The following is a 14,441-nucleotide window of genomic DNA, read 5'->3' as shown; positions in this document are numbered from 1 at the left end:
CCAGTCTGCCTGGGGCCTGCCAAGTACCTTTCATGGCCAGTTTGTATTTAAAGGAGAGGAAAATGTAAATTTATCAGACGACTCACGCGGTCCTGTTTGGCAACTGGCGGGGAGGCCAGACGCTAAGGAGCAGGGTATTGCTTGCCGGCTAAGGAATGAGGGAGCGCGTGCCAAATGGGCTCCTAATACAATTGACGTTTCTAGTTTGTGCTGCAAATGAATTTCCTCTACCCTCAGACCAGGGGCCTGGGAGCCAAATCTAGTATTCACCTCAGATCCCCTCTCGCTGCCTGTAAACATAGTCAAAACGTACGGTGCAGAGTATCTTGAACAGCGTGTATATGGAGCGGGAATTATTTGCTTTCCAAACAAGCTCCAGATCCTGGCAAGGGAGGACAGGGGCTGTTGAAGGGGAGGTTTGCATACTCCTTCTCACTGCTACTAAAAGCAAATGAACAAATCAAACCTCAACTTCATTCATTCCTAGGGAGCCACTATGATGCTGGATCCAGACTCTGAGTTTGAATCTTGGCTTTACCACTTACTAGCTGGTGGACTTGGGCAAGTTATTTAACTCTTTAAGCTTCAGTTTCCTCAGGCTTAAAATGGGGGAGGGGAAGCAATTCTGGCTACCTCTTAGTTTATTTGTGAGGATTAACTGAGGCAATGAAAGTAGGACTGCTGCTGCTGCTAAGTCACTTCAGTTGTGTCCGACTTTGTGGGACCCCATAGATGGCAGCCCACCAGGCTCCCCCATCCCTGGGATTCTCCAGGCAAGAACACTGGAGTGGGTTGCCATTTCCTTCTCCAGTGCATGAAAGTGAACAGTGAAAGTGAAGTCACTCATTCGTGTCCGACTCTTTGCGACCCCATGGACTGCAGCCCACCAGGCTCCCTTCGCCCATGGGATTTTCCAGGCAAGAGCACTGGAGTGGGGTGCCATTGCCTTCTCCGTGAAAGTGGGGCAGGCCTGTGGAATTGTGCAGTGTGCAACCCCTGCACACCCCCCACACATATAATGCCTTCCCAAGCAGGGGCAGCTTCTAGGTTCAGGGTCGTCACATGCTTGCCCAAGGATGCAAGGTTTCCTAGAGGAAGTCAGAGACATCCCAAGCCCATACAATATTAGAAGTGGGCTGGACCTCAGGGTTTTCCCACTGCAACCCGCTTATTTTATAGATGGGACCACTGAAGCCCAGAGAGGGGAGCATCATACCTCAGGTCACACAGCAAGTTAGTAGCGGAGTCAGATATCCTAGCCAAGTCATTGCACAAACCACATTCTCTGCCCAGCCTGACCCCTGCAGCTGCGTGGCTCCGTGTCAGCCCTGTATCTCACTGGGAGGAAGCAAAATGCACCTGAGGCCATTGACTAGACACAGAGGCAGATAATAAGCAACAGCTGCGATTTATTGAGCATGTACTCCATGCCAGTCTGGGCTAATTGCTTTGTACAGACGTTTAAGCCCCACGGTGTCTGGCATCACTGTCCCATTTTGCAGATGAGGAAGGTGTGTTTCGGTGAGTTAAGGGGTCTTGCCCACCTTATACAACCAGGAGGAAGTCCAGGCAGAACTGAGATTTCTGTTATCAGGCCAGGCTGCCTCCTTTGTATCTTGTGGCTCACTGTGTAGTTCTGCCCTGATGGTTGGATGGCATTACCTACTCAGTGGACATGAGTCTGAGCAAAGTCCAGGAGATGGTGAAGGACATGGAAGCCTGGCGTGCTGCGGTCTGTGGGGTCACAAAGAGTCGGACACAACCGAACGACTGAGCTGAATTGCTCTGTTGCTGTCGTATTTCTCTGCCATTGTTTTGTTAGTTTCCATTTGTGCTAACTAGGAGCAGCACGGGTCTCCCTGTCCGCGCATCCCCCAGCCTCTCCTCCCCATCTCTGCACCCTGGCGCTATAGCAAAGCGCAGAGGCTTACAGGGAAAAGCCTGGCTCCGGCCCTGCCGCCTCCCGATTCTGATGGCTGCCGTTTCTCAAATGCGGGTGATGCTTGGGCTGATGCTAAAGTTCCCTTTGAGACAGTGCAAGAGAGTGGTTAAGAGCTCAGCTAACCCTTAGAGAGCCTGATCTGTGTGTTAAGCTATAAATGCCTTCACATAGCCTAACTCACTGATCCCCGTGATGACTTTCTCAGGCAGCGAATTCCAGGCTCATTTAACAGGAAACCAAAGCAGAGAGAAGTTAAGGAGCTTCCCTGAGTCTGCACAGTGGGAAGGTTGCAGAGATGGAACTGGAACCTGGGAAGTCTGACTGAAGTCCAGACTCTTAACCAGCACACCAGCATCATTTAAAAGCTCACCTTTTCACTTCCTGGCTGAGCCTCAATTTTCAAATCTGTAAAAAGGACTTGATTTCCGCAGTAACTGCACTGTTAAAAGCATTTTTAACTGCGTATAAAACACTGGGCACATATAGATATCTGATACCGTATTATGTGCTTTTGGCTTCTTGTGGACCCGTGTAGTTAAAGAGGAGCTGAGAAAGCATAGTATGCTTCTTTTAAATTTTTATGTATTTATGTATCTGGGGCTGTGCTGGACTTCGGCCTCTCGTTGCAGAGCATGGGCTCTGGGGCACACGGGCTTCAGCGGTTGCAGCCCAGGGACTCCAGAGCACAGGCCGCGTAGCTGCAGTGCGTGGGCTCGGTCGCTCCATGGCAAGAGGGATCGTCCTGGATCAGGGCTCAAACCCGTGTCTCCTGTATTGGCAGGCAGAGTCTTTACCACGGAACCAGCAGGGCAGCCCCACACAGTATGCTGTTTTGCAGATGGAGACACAGGCGCAGAGAGACAAGATGCTTTGCTGAGAGATGCTCAGCCCTCTGGTGTTAAACTTCACCCTAGCATGCAGCACTGTACATTCAGAGATGCACCATGGGTCCCCTGGCCTCCGGTCTTCCCAGATTGGATCCTCTGTGTCAGTGGATCCAGTGGGTCCTCTGGATGCTGGTCTTCCCAGATTGGATCCTCCGTGTCAGTGGATCCAGTGGGTCCCTTGGCCGCTGGTCTTCCTGGATTGGATCCTCAGTGTCAGTGATCCAGTGGGTCCCCTGGCTGCTGGTCTTCCAGATTGGATCCTCTGTGTCAGTGGGTCCAGTGGGTCCCCTGGCCTCCAGTCTTCCCAGATTGGATCCTCAGTGTCAGTGGGTCCAGTGGGTCCCCTGGCCTCCGGTCTTCCCAGATTGGATCCTCTATGTCAGGCCTTCTGTGGTCACACTGGGCTCAACAGCCTGGCTCTGCTCCGAGCATCTGCACTCAGGTGATAGGCAGGCCTAAGTGCACCCAAACCTTTTCCCAAAGGAGGACATGAAATCCAGAGTGGCTCCGGGAAGTCTGCCATGTAGAAGCCACCAGCAGGGCCAGAGGTGTGGTGGTGGGAATCAAAAGAAGTGTGCGGGAGAGACAGGTGACCTCAGACGTGAAGGAAGGAAGTGTGCGTAGCAAGAGAAGGGGCTGGACGTGTCATCTGGGTCCCACTCTAGAAGCCCTGGCTGCCGGCCCTCAAGCAAGCCTGGTTTGAAAGTGCAAGGTATCTTAGCAGAAGGAGTCTATCCTTTGTGACGCTGCTTCAGTCAGCAGCAGAAAGCGCAGTCAGCAGCAGAAAGCGCCAGATGAGCTGGGCAGGAGGGAGAGAGACCAGAGTCAGCAAGACCAGAGCGCCTTTATGCTCCCCTCTTCTGTAGTGGCGCCTCCCCGGCATGAAACTCCCTGCGCAGATTCCAGCCGGTCCTAATACATTCTCTGTTGCAAACCCAGCTCCCAGCCAGCTCTGGCCCACGCAGCGCTGAGGTCTGCAGCCCTTCGGGGCCTGGAGGCCAAGTGCACCATAGGCCAAGGCTCCAGGAAATTGGGGTCAATTTCCTACTCCCCCGAGGGCCCAGCAGAATCACGGGGCCTGGGGCTCTGGGAGGGAGATTCAGGGTTCTCTGAAGCCATAGGAAGTTGCCTAAACTTTCCCCGTGCTCACACGGAACCTCTGGGTGGACTCAGCCATCACCCCACAGCTGTGGGCGCGGGATGGGCCACCCTTCTCCGTGGCCACAGAGGTTTTCACCGCCACCAGATCCTCCTCATGCTGACCCACGTGAGGCCCAGAGAGGGGCCCTTGCTCTCTAAATCCCAGCTCCTTACAGCTGTTTTCTCAGACAGGGCAGCTTCAGCCTGCATCAGCCCTTTCCAAGAGTTTGTTTTCTCATGCATACACTTGTTCATTTATTCGTGTATTCACTCATTTCTTCATTTACTCATTTATTTCCTCATCCATGCATTTCTCTTCTTATTTTTTACACAGATTCATCCCACATCTCTGTACTTATTCACTCCATCTTTTGTTAAACAATTCCTGAATGAGCAAAAATACCTATTGAGTGATGTGTGAATGGGCCGGGTGGCTGGGACCTGATAAGTGCTGTGGAAGGCCCCTGGGGGTACCGGGGTGACCCAAGAGGGTACCATTTAGGAGGGAACAGATGATAAAGAGGCAGCGGGTGTCAGAGGCCTTCAGCGAGTGCAGTGCGCAGGACGGGGGTAGCATCAGGACAGGATGCTTCTGCCAGAAAGTTCCATGCCTGTGTTTGGACAGGGGGGCCGGGGTGCGGCGGGGGGGACAGAACAGACAGAAGGTGGAACACGTGCAGAAGAAGCCTGGCCAGGCAGAACCTCACGTGGGGCATTTGAGAATGCAGGCAGTGGATGACGCTCAGGGTTGGCGATGGTGCTGTGGGGAGCAGGGAGCTGGAGAACTGGGCAGAGTTGAGGCTGAGAGGGCTCGGGAGGCCTGAATCGGAGCTGAAGGGCTTGAGAGGAGTCGTTCCACAGATGTTTTCGCTGGTGGAGCACGGTCAGCTCCTCTGGTCTCATGTAGAGTTTCTTTTTTTTTTTTTTTCTTTATCATAAACTTAAAAGAAGGGGACAATATACAGCTTGTTCTCAGATAGGTGGACTCCCTGTGCAGAAACTGTTAATGCCTGTGGTTCTCCATTTTCCAGGAGGTAGAGCCCAAACTTCATACGTGGATGTTTAAAGCCCCTACCTGCCTGACAAGCTCATCCTGCCCCATGCCCTCCTGCTCAAACTTTCTCATGCCCTTTGGCTTCCACAGATGTTTTGTTTTGCCTGATTTTACGTACATACACTTGAAAACTTTTCCATCTGTCACCTCCTCTCAGAAACCTTCCCTGCTTGCCCCTCACATCCCGTTACCCTCCCCATATGCACACAGCATGGTCACTGGGCATGGTCATGCTGATGTGGGTGACAGCTCACGACTGTCTTGCCAGCTCTCTGGGGCAAATACTGGCTTACTTCTCATCTGGACCCGACAGAGCTATGCCTAGAATGGACGCTAAGGAGTGGTCTTTGGATTTGGGGATGGTTCTGAAATTTCAGCAAAGCTGGACCTTCTGTTAGAATGTTAGTGGAAAGTGGCTCGTTTGTCCATGGCTTTGCAGAAGATTGAGAGATGGGATATTGCCTGTTTTAAAGACTCGGAGGGAGGGAGCATGTAAAAGCATCCTCATGCTACTGTCCCGGTGCCATTATTGCTGGAATGGAATGGAGTTGAAGGAAGAAAGGAGGGAGGGGAAGGGAACCCTTGAAGAGAAAGCTGCTCAGGGGGCTGGGGCCTGGGATTTTTTTTCTCATCAATTGAGATGAAGCAAGCTTTGGAGCATGCCTGGGGTGAAAATGAAAAGTGATAGTTGCTCAATCATGTCCAGCTCTTTGTGACCTCATGAACTCTAGCCTGCCAGGCTCTTCTGTTCATGGGATTTTCCAGGCAAGAACACTGGATTGGGTAGCCATTCCTTTCTCCAGGGGATCTTCCCGATGCAGGGATCAAACCTGGATCTTCTGCATTGCAGGCACCCTTTACCCTCTGAGCCTTGGTGGTGTGTGCCTCCTGACAAATGGCTCCAAGACCCATGCTTACTCACTGTACATAGGGTGCACCTGATCCCCTATATTCTCAATTACAAAAAACAAGCCAAACAAACTCCTCTGATTGGACTCTCTGAAAGAAGACTACTCAGATGTAGGAAACCTGGGTGTTAAACTCTTCAAAATGCTTTGAGCAAGTCTCTTCCCCCCACTGAGTCCTCAGTGTCCCCATCTGTAAAATGGAGACATTCTAGTGACTCTATTGGAGGTTGACTGGGTTTGCACCATGGTGAAGAACTTGTTTTGGAACACTTTCAGGGGGCTGCGGAGATGAAACATTGGGAGGCTTCTTGTGCAGAGGGTGGGGTCTCTCTCAGTCCTGACTGTGTCTCTGTGGCGTGCAGGGCCGCGGGAGCAACGTCATCCACTGCCGGAAAGATGGCACCTGGAGCGGCTCCTTCCATGTCTGCCAGGAGATGCAAGGCGAGTGCTCGGCCCCAGACCAGCTCAACAGCAACCTCAAGCTGCAGTGCCCTGAGGGCTATGCCATAGGTACGATGGGCGTGGGTGGTGAGCTATGCATGGGAGGGGGCGTGTGCATCCTCCCCGGAACTTGAGGCTTGTGTCCTGCTGGGGTAATGGGCACCTCTATCAGCACGAGGCACTGGGGAAATGAAGAGGAATGAGACCAGACCCTGTCCTCCCCGGAAGAGAGTTCAGGGCATGGATGTCGGCAAAGCAATGTTGGGTGGGTGTGTGGGATTCCCCTGGAGGACAGAAACGTTGACTGGTGCCTCCGGGGACACAGGAAAGGCTGCTTACACAGGGATTCGCCGGAGGCAAGAAGCCCTCCAGATAGAAGGAGTCAACATGGCAAAGGGAGGCAAGTGTGAAAATCCACATCCAGTTTAGGGAAGCTGTAGTGATCTAGCGTGGCTGCCTTTGTTGGTAATCTTAAAATATGTGTGATGCTAATCATTCGTAATCCTGGCCATGGGTCAGTGCTGCACCCAGCTCTCTAGAGATGGGATCTCTTATCCTCTCGATAACCTTGAACAGATGAGGAAATTGAGACTTAAAGCAATGATAGAACATGCCCGAATCCTGAGACCACTCCTCCAAAGCCTGAGTTCTTTCCATGGCTTTTCAGTTGCCTCCGAAATAAGGAGAAACAGCTTTTTCAGAATATTCTTTGCATGGTCATAGGCTAGCTCGCCAAGTGAAGGGAGACAACCTGGGGTCTGATGCCAGGGGTTGGCCTGGTGGAGACCAGACCAGGTATCTGGACAGATACATTAATCACAGGCCCACGGCTTCCTGGGGAGCTGGGCACACACGGAGTCTGACCTCAGTGGAGGGCAGCGCTACTGACCTCCTGGGCAGATTCCTTAATTGACCATGATGAAAAGCCCAGGGAATTGTATGTCCTTTCTCGTGGCCAGTGTGATTTATGGGACAGTCACCAGGGGTGTCTGGAGCAGAGGGTTATCTCTGCAGACGCTCACTCCCAGCCACACAATGCGTTCCTCACCCTGACGCGGTTATCGTTTCGTGTCCAGAAGGGAGGCCCGCGGCGGGGAGCAGAGGCGGGAGGGGCCTGACCACTTCCTTTGAAAGATGGAAACGCAGACCTGGCGCAGAGGCTCTTCAGCTGAACTTAGAGGAGGGATCAGCACTCCCGCATTAGTGCTGGGCGGCTCAGAATACACCCAAGGGCACGGTTCGCCCCCCTGCTGATTCCCAAGGTGCTTTAAGGTCTAATGGAGTCACTGATCCAAAGGACCTTAAGCAGGAGAGTGGCAGAGGGGGGATCTTGCGGGTCTGCCGGTGTAGGCGTTCTGGAAAGTCGGGGCAGCAGGTGCAGTGATGGCCAGTAGCGTTGGCTGCTCCATCCCAAGGCCAAGGCTTTCCCCATCATTCCTGAGGGGTGTGCCTGGCTCTGGACACTTCTGTCTGTGATGGGGTCCCTGCCCCCGACTCTGTCAGGACACGCACATGAATACTTCGTCACACTCATGCCTGGCATTGAGCAACCCTGGAAGGAAAAAAAAAAATCCTGATTGAAACCAGACCGCCTTCATGTCTATGTCCACCGATGCTCTCAAGCACATTTATTCACGTATGCACAAACAAGCAAGCACGCATACTTAACAACCAGACACAAACGTGCCCACCGTGCGGTGAGCTCATGCCTAGCACGGACACATCAGCCAGACACCACCCAAATGCGTCACCCATAAACCTGCATGCCGCTCACACACACGTAGGCAGACACATCAAGATACATCACATGGCTGCTTTGTACCTATTGTAAATGTGCAAGTCACAGACACACGCAAAGCAGCCAGAATGCCTGGCTCTCTGCTAGCCAGCAGACTGGTCCAGAGGTGGTGGGGGGTGGGGGGCTGGGGTAGTGGTGACAGGAGCGTTTCCTTCACCCCCTGAGGTTTCTCATGGTCCAAGCAGAGAGGGAAAGCTGTGTGTCTGATGTTGAAGCCGGAATCCCCTTCTCCGCTTCTGTACCCCCTTTTCTCACTGCCATGCCCATGTGGTTTTATGAGCATGGTCAGCTGGGGTGGGGGGTGGTGGGCTGCTGGAGGGGGTTGAGAGAGTAAAAGCCCCCCCACCCCGGGGGTCTCTGAAGGAGACGCTGAAGCAGAGAGTAGAAAAGCTTCCCCCCACCCCACCCGATACTCCCTGCTTGTTCCCCTTCCATCCACTCCCTGGGCTGAGCCCTCCCTGGGGAGACATCACCTCACCAAGGAGAGGGACCCCGGCCAGAGGCCTCCTAAGGGAGGGCAGGGGTGAGGTGGGCGGCCGGCTTGGGGGCTGGGGCCCACTTTCTGGAGCCGCTCGGAACTGCCTCCAGGCCCTCCCCGAGCAGCCTGGGGAGGCCTGTGTCCCCTCTCAGAAGCTCCCAGAAAGTTGTGACGGCCACTGAGGCCGCTGCTACCTCCCGGCTCCTCCCGGGAGGGGGAGGCGGGGGCCTGGTGAGATCAGCGCTCTGTAATGATGCCAGTTAGGGCTCATGCATCACAACACGCTGCCTGGTCCCGAGACCCGGCGCTGTGGCAGGGGGAGGAGGGCAGAGCAGAGCCGGCCGCCGGGAGAGAGGGATTGAGCTGTGTCTGCTGCACAGGGCAGCCATGGCCTCCTGGGTGGACGAGGTTTATTTAGTCCCCCTTTTGGGGCGAACAGCCCTTGTCTGTTTCTCAGAGGTGGTGTCTTGTTCCTCCAAAAAGATTTTCCATCAGAGCCTGTCTGTGTCCTTGCCCCCTAAAATCTGTAGAATTGATCTCCTGATAGACACACACACCACGGAGTCTGAGGGCCAAGGGACCCCCAGCTCGGACTCTCAGCTCGTCTTTTTGTGTCTTTCTGCATGTTGCTGTTCTTTCTGCTCACCCTTCACAGCGCTCTGTCCCCTTCCACGGCCGCCGCCTTCTCTTCTCTTCCTTCTGTGTCTCCACTGTGTGCGTCGCAGGATTTGGGAGCCGGAGAGGCGTGGGCTTTCATTCACGGCCCCCTCCTCACCAGCTCTGGGACTCAAGTGCTGCACACTTCACCCTCTCACCCCTGAGATGCGTGTGAGGACCCCGGTCTCAAGGGCTGGGTGTGCAGGGGGGTGAGTGGCAGGTGAAAGCCAGCTGACCAGACCAGAAATACCCCCCACTCCTGCCTTCTGGGCTCAGGGGCCCCGTGTTTAAAGTAAAGAGATTCTAAAGATTGTCCCGGATCTGCCATTCCACCCTGGCCCCCTCTTCAGACTTTGTGACTCGCTTTGATCATGACAAGATGGTAACAAAAGGGCCCAGATGAACTATATGTACATTTACAAATATCTATATATGCACATATATTTGCATGCATGCATATACATATATGCATTCTGTTTTTATACATGCACACGTTTGGAAGAGAGCCTTTGGACTGGCTAACAGTAGAGGATATTTTTCAAGAAAGTTGACTCTCGTAAACCATTCAGTGTTCAAGGGTGGTCTTGACACTAAGGCAGGGGGATGACCTCCCTAGGGCTCTGGTCAGATTCTGACATGTCCGTTCTTTGTCCATATGAATGAGGACCTTTCTGGAGTCCTGGGGATATCCCATGGGATAAGCTTGGTTTTAAGGAGACTTCAGAATCACTGAGGTCAGAGCAGAGAATGAATCAGTCATATTTCAATCATCTTGCCCACCCACAGCTTGAAGGTCAACTGGGGAAGTGCCTGGACCAAGGGCTTCTGTGTACTGACCCTGTTTCTGTTGGTCGTGGTGCCTTCACTGACTCATGCCTGATTCACATTTTCATTCCTTTATCTACTTACTCAGTCATTTATTGATCCACTCATTCATTTATGTACCCACTTCCTGCTCTCCGGGATACCTAAATGCCTACTCATCATTCATTCATTGTGCCCTCCATTCATTCACTCATTCATTTCCTCAACCATCTGTGCAACTGCTGTCTCTTGTCTTTTTCACTCACTTCACAAATATTTATCGAGTGCCTGCCATCCACCGTGCCCAGTGCCAGGCTCTGGGCATAGAAAGGGGCATAGATAGCACTGGCCTCATGGAGTTACAGTCGAGCAGGGAAGAGAACTTTTGGTACAACAGTGACAAAGTCTGTGATGGGTGCCTGTAAGAGGGTTTGGCCTGTCAGAAGTGGAGGTCTCCTCCAAGCAAGGGCACTTGGGTTAAGGTCTGAAAGATCGTTGATTGTCCTGCACTAGCTGAAGAGGGGTGGGAAGGATCCTGAAAGCACAGAGGAGGGTGTGAACACAAGCCCTGGGGGGAGGAGAGTGTGGTTAAGACGCTCATGTGGCATCCACACGCTCACCCTTCCCTCGGCTGATGCCCGCAGAGCAGACCTTGTGTGCAGGCACTGCGTTAGGCTCAGAGAGGATGCGACCCCATCCTTCCTCTCCTAGGGCATTACTGTAGCTGTGGAGAGGAGGGACGGGGGGCCACGGCCAGCGCGGGAGTGGGATTCACCAACGGCAAATGCTGCTCTCACTCAGCTGCAGAGATCAGGGCAAGCTTCTTGGAGGATCTGAAGTGGGCTTTGAAGAGCTGGTAGGATTTGACCTTGAGAAGGCCGATCAGTGGGACAAGTCAGGAGAAAGGATACACAGGGACAAGAGTTTAGAGGTCGTGACTGGGGGGTTCGGGTGGAAAACCAAGCGCAGTCCAGTTGGTGAGTGTGTGTGAGATGGTTCATGGGTGATAAGGTTGACCAGACCGTGGGAGGCCAGGGATGCTGGACAAAGGGGTGTGTTTTGCACTTTGTCCTGGATGTCGGCCACCCCTGGAAGGGTTTCTGAGCAGAGGAGGAGTAAGACCAAACTGGGCTCAGGGCTGATGAGCGTGGCGGTGGGTGTCAGCTGCACTGGAGACAAGAGAGTTGTCAGGGAGACCAGACGTGGCCCTCCCGGAGGGATGAGGGGTTCTCTGTTTCCTGCTGTCCCTGAAGGTGGGATGGCCCAGACCAATGGGGTCCAGGGAGCAGCCGGGTCCATTCCAGTGCGGGGAGGGGGCGGCCCCTGGCATCAGGAGACAGGGGTTGAGCCGCCACCTCCCTCTCTGCTTCCCTGCAGGGTCAGAGTGCACCACCTCCTGCCTGGACCACAACAGCGAGTCCATCGTCCTGCCAGTGAATGTGACCGTCCGTGACATCCCCCACTGGCTGAACCCCACGCGGGTACAGGTGAGTGACTGGGAGGAAAATGACCTTGTTGACCATTTAGTCCTTCCCTCTGGCAGCCCCTGCGCTAAGGCTGTTATTCACCGTCCCACTGAATCCTGATGACGCCCAGGGAGTAAGAGGATGAGGCACCTCGTTTACAGATGAGGAGACTGAGACTCCAAGATCAACTAGGGTGAAGGAGCAGGGAAGACCCCAAAGCTGTGTCTGCTGACGGGAATGTCCTCACTCATCGGGGCAGGGCTCAGGGCTTCTCTGGTAGAAGCTCTTGGACAGTCAGTAGACAGGGTTTCTGGTATCTTTCTTGTACTTCACTTGTGTGGTGGAAAGCAACTCATCTGTGATACGGGGAACTAGTAATACCGATTGTTTATGGAGCACCTCCCGTGTTTGTGCACCCAACACTTAGCACACAAGTCTGTTTACACCTCAGGATGGTCCCGTGGAGTGGGGGCCACTGTCTGCATCCTCTCCTCATGGACACTAGACCTCAGGGGTGGACAGTGGTCTGGTAGGAGGGTCCGACCCCAAGCCTGAGTCCGAGGGCTGTGCTCGCCCCACAGTGCCAGGTGTGTGTGGAAGGCCACATTCCCATCAGAATTGGCCAGCCCCGTGTTCCTACGTGTCAGCTGATCAGTCAGGGCCCCCAGAGCCGACGTGGACCCCACTTGTGTCCTCCGGGGCAGAGCGATCCCTGTCGCCATGTGTCAGCTCTGGGCGTTGGCTCCGCACACCGGAGGATGTGAGAGATGGAGACGGGGGCGCCGGGAAGATTCAGCTGTGTCTCTCGACCAGCCTTTCTGCTGAGGCGCTGGGAGGGCTCCCGTCTGCCTGCCTGCCCGTTGCAGATCCCGCTCGGAGAGCTGGCAGAACCTGATAGCAGGCATACTGTTTCCCAGACGAGCTGAGGGCTCCATGGCGAGGGCTTACTCAGCACTCCACGCTGGCTGACCTGGCCAGCCCCTCTGCTGACCCCGCACCCCAGGGCCTGCCGCCCCTCTCTTCCTGTCTTCTGTCACCACCCTCTGTCCATCTCCAACTTAGTGCCCTTTTCCTGCCTCTGTTTTCTTCTTCTTCTTTTTTATAAGAGTTGTGAGTGAAGTTTTATTTGGGGCAAATGAGGACTATAGCCCGGGAGATAGCCTCTTAGATAGCTCTGAGAAACTGCTCCCAAGAGGTAAGGGCAAGGTCAGGATAGATGTGGTTTGACAGATAGATGTGGTTTTGACAGAGAACACGCAACCAAGCACATATTTTTGCAGAAGATCCCGCTAATCTCATGAACGGTCCACTTGTCAAAAGGAGCAGATGTCACCGCGAAGGATTTTCTGGATATAAGGAGATACAAGAATTGCCTGCGTCTGTTTTCACTGTTCCTCTCTTCCTTCTCCTGAGACCCCTATCACCTCTTTCCACCTGCTTCCTGCCCACCTTCTTTGCCTCCATCTCTGTTGTCCTATCTGTCTGTGTCTCTCTGCTTGACTCTCCCACATAATCCAAGAGACCACTCTGTTTCCTTGAGCTTGTGTGCCTTCATCTGTTTTTCACACTCAGCATGCTTTTGCCCACTCCCCACCCAGAGCCCCACATAGGATCTCCCTGAGCATCCCGTGTACACACCCAGGTGCCCACACAGAGGCCATACATCAGTCTCAAGGCAGATGGAGATCATCAACACACGCCCCTCACTGTACAGATGGAGAAACAGGATCAGAGAGGGAGGGCGCTGGGCCAGGGTCACAAGGGAGCAGCGCCAGGATCTTGACTGGGAGCTCCTTCTATGCCACCCCACCCTCCCTCAGCACCCTTCCCCCACCACCTCCCATGCACCAAAGGCAGGGGGCCTGCCTCTACACACAGCGGACACCAGAGACCTCTCTCACATCCCAGGGCCGGAGGTCTTCTTGGTCTGGGACCCAGACCAGGGCCCCCCACCCCTCTGCCCTCTGCCCGTCGGCTGAATTCCACCCTCCCCTCCATGAGCCCCGGGCACTAAAGAGTTCAGTTATAATTCACGGTGAAATAAATCCAGGGATTTGAAAGTCTGCAAAGCCCCCCTCCTCAGTCGCCCACCCGCCGCCTGCCCACCCCCGCCCCCGCCCAGGTCCCCGGTCCTTATTGATGCCGGCCTACCCGGAGAGCCGTAACGAGGTTCAGACCTCCACTGGTCTCGGGAGGCCTCATTATCCAGGAGGAAAAAAATGTGGTAGAAAAAGGGAGGAGGGCGAAGGGCAGAGATTGATGATTTCCAGGAATCGGGCAGAGACGCCGGCCTCCGCTGCACCCTTGCCCCCAGTGTGGCGAGAGCTGCAGACACAGCTGCGGGGCCGGCGGGGCTGGGCGGGAGCCGGCCCGGGTCGCCCCTCTGCTTTCAGGGGGTTTGCTCCGAGCACCAGTGCGGGATGGCAAAGGGCACGGCTCTGCGCCAACCCCTGTCACGACTGTCCCCGTGTAAGGGAGGGAGAGCTGAGCCCTGACGTGTGATGAACACCCGCTGTGAATCCGGCATTGGATCAGACACCTTCCCGGCTTCATTTGCACTCCTGCCCCCACCACACACACACACACACACACACACACACACACACACACACACACACCCCCCAGGAGGTAGGAATTAGTCTCCCTTTTTTCCAGTAGAAGAAATGGCATCTCATACGTAGAAACCTTCTCCCTAGAAGGAACCAAAGAGGGATCCGGGTCCATCTGATGCTGCTGTTAACTCTAGCTGCCTACAGCCTCTATGATAATAATAATAAGGGAAATATTTACCATCGCCTAAGTAGCTGACAGCCAGCTCTCCCCATAGATATACCCTCTGACGTGAAGCACTTGCCCATTGCTGTGG

The 14,441-nt window shown here is 54.2% G+C and overlaps 1 protein-coding gene across 1 annotated transcript in view; it reads left to right on the top strand.

Moving 5' to 3' along the window:
* The window catches only part of PAPPA (pappalysin 1), a 259,266-nt gene that overhangs the window by 208,427 nt on the left and 36,398 nt on the right, over positions 1 to 14,441 (top strand). Inside the window, exons 18-19 of the mRNA XM_070459199.1 lie at positions 6,294 to 6,441; positions 11,487 to 11,596. Coding sequence (XP_070315300.1) covers positions 6,294 to 6,441; positions 11,487 to 11,596 — 258 coding nt within the window. The remainder of the gene's footprint in view (positions 1 to 6,293; positions 6,442 to 11,486; positions 11,597 to 14,441) is intronic.

The sequence above is a fragment of the Odocoileus virginianus genome, chromosome 31 (genome assembly GCF_023699985.2).
Source record: "Odocoileus virginianus isolate 20LAN1187 ecotype Illinois chromosome 31, Ovbor_1.2, whole genome shotgun sequence".
In the NCBI taxonomy this organism is placed as follows: domain Eukaryota; kingdom Metazoa; phylum Chordata; class Mammalia; order Artiodactyla; family Cervidae; genus Odocoileus; species Odocoileus virginianus.
Note: the sequence above shows the minus strand (reverse complement) of the source record. Positions and strands in the feature narration are given on the sequence as shown.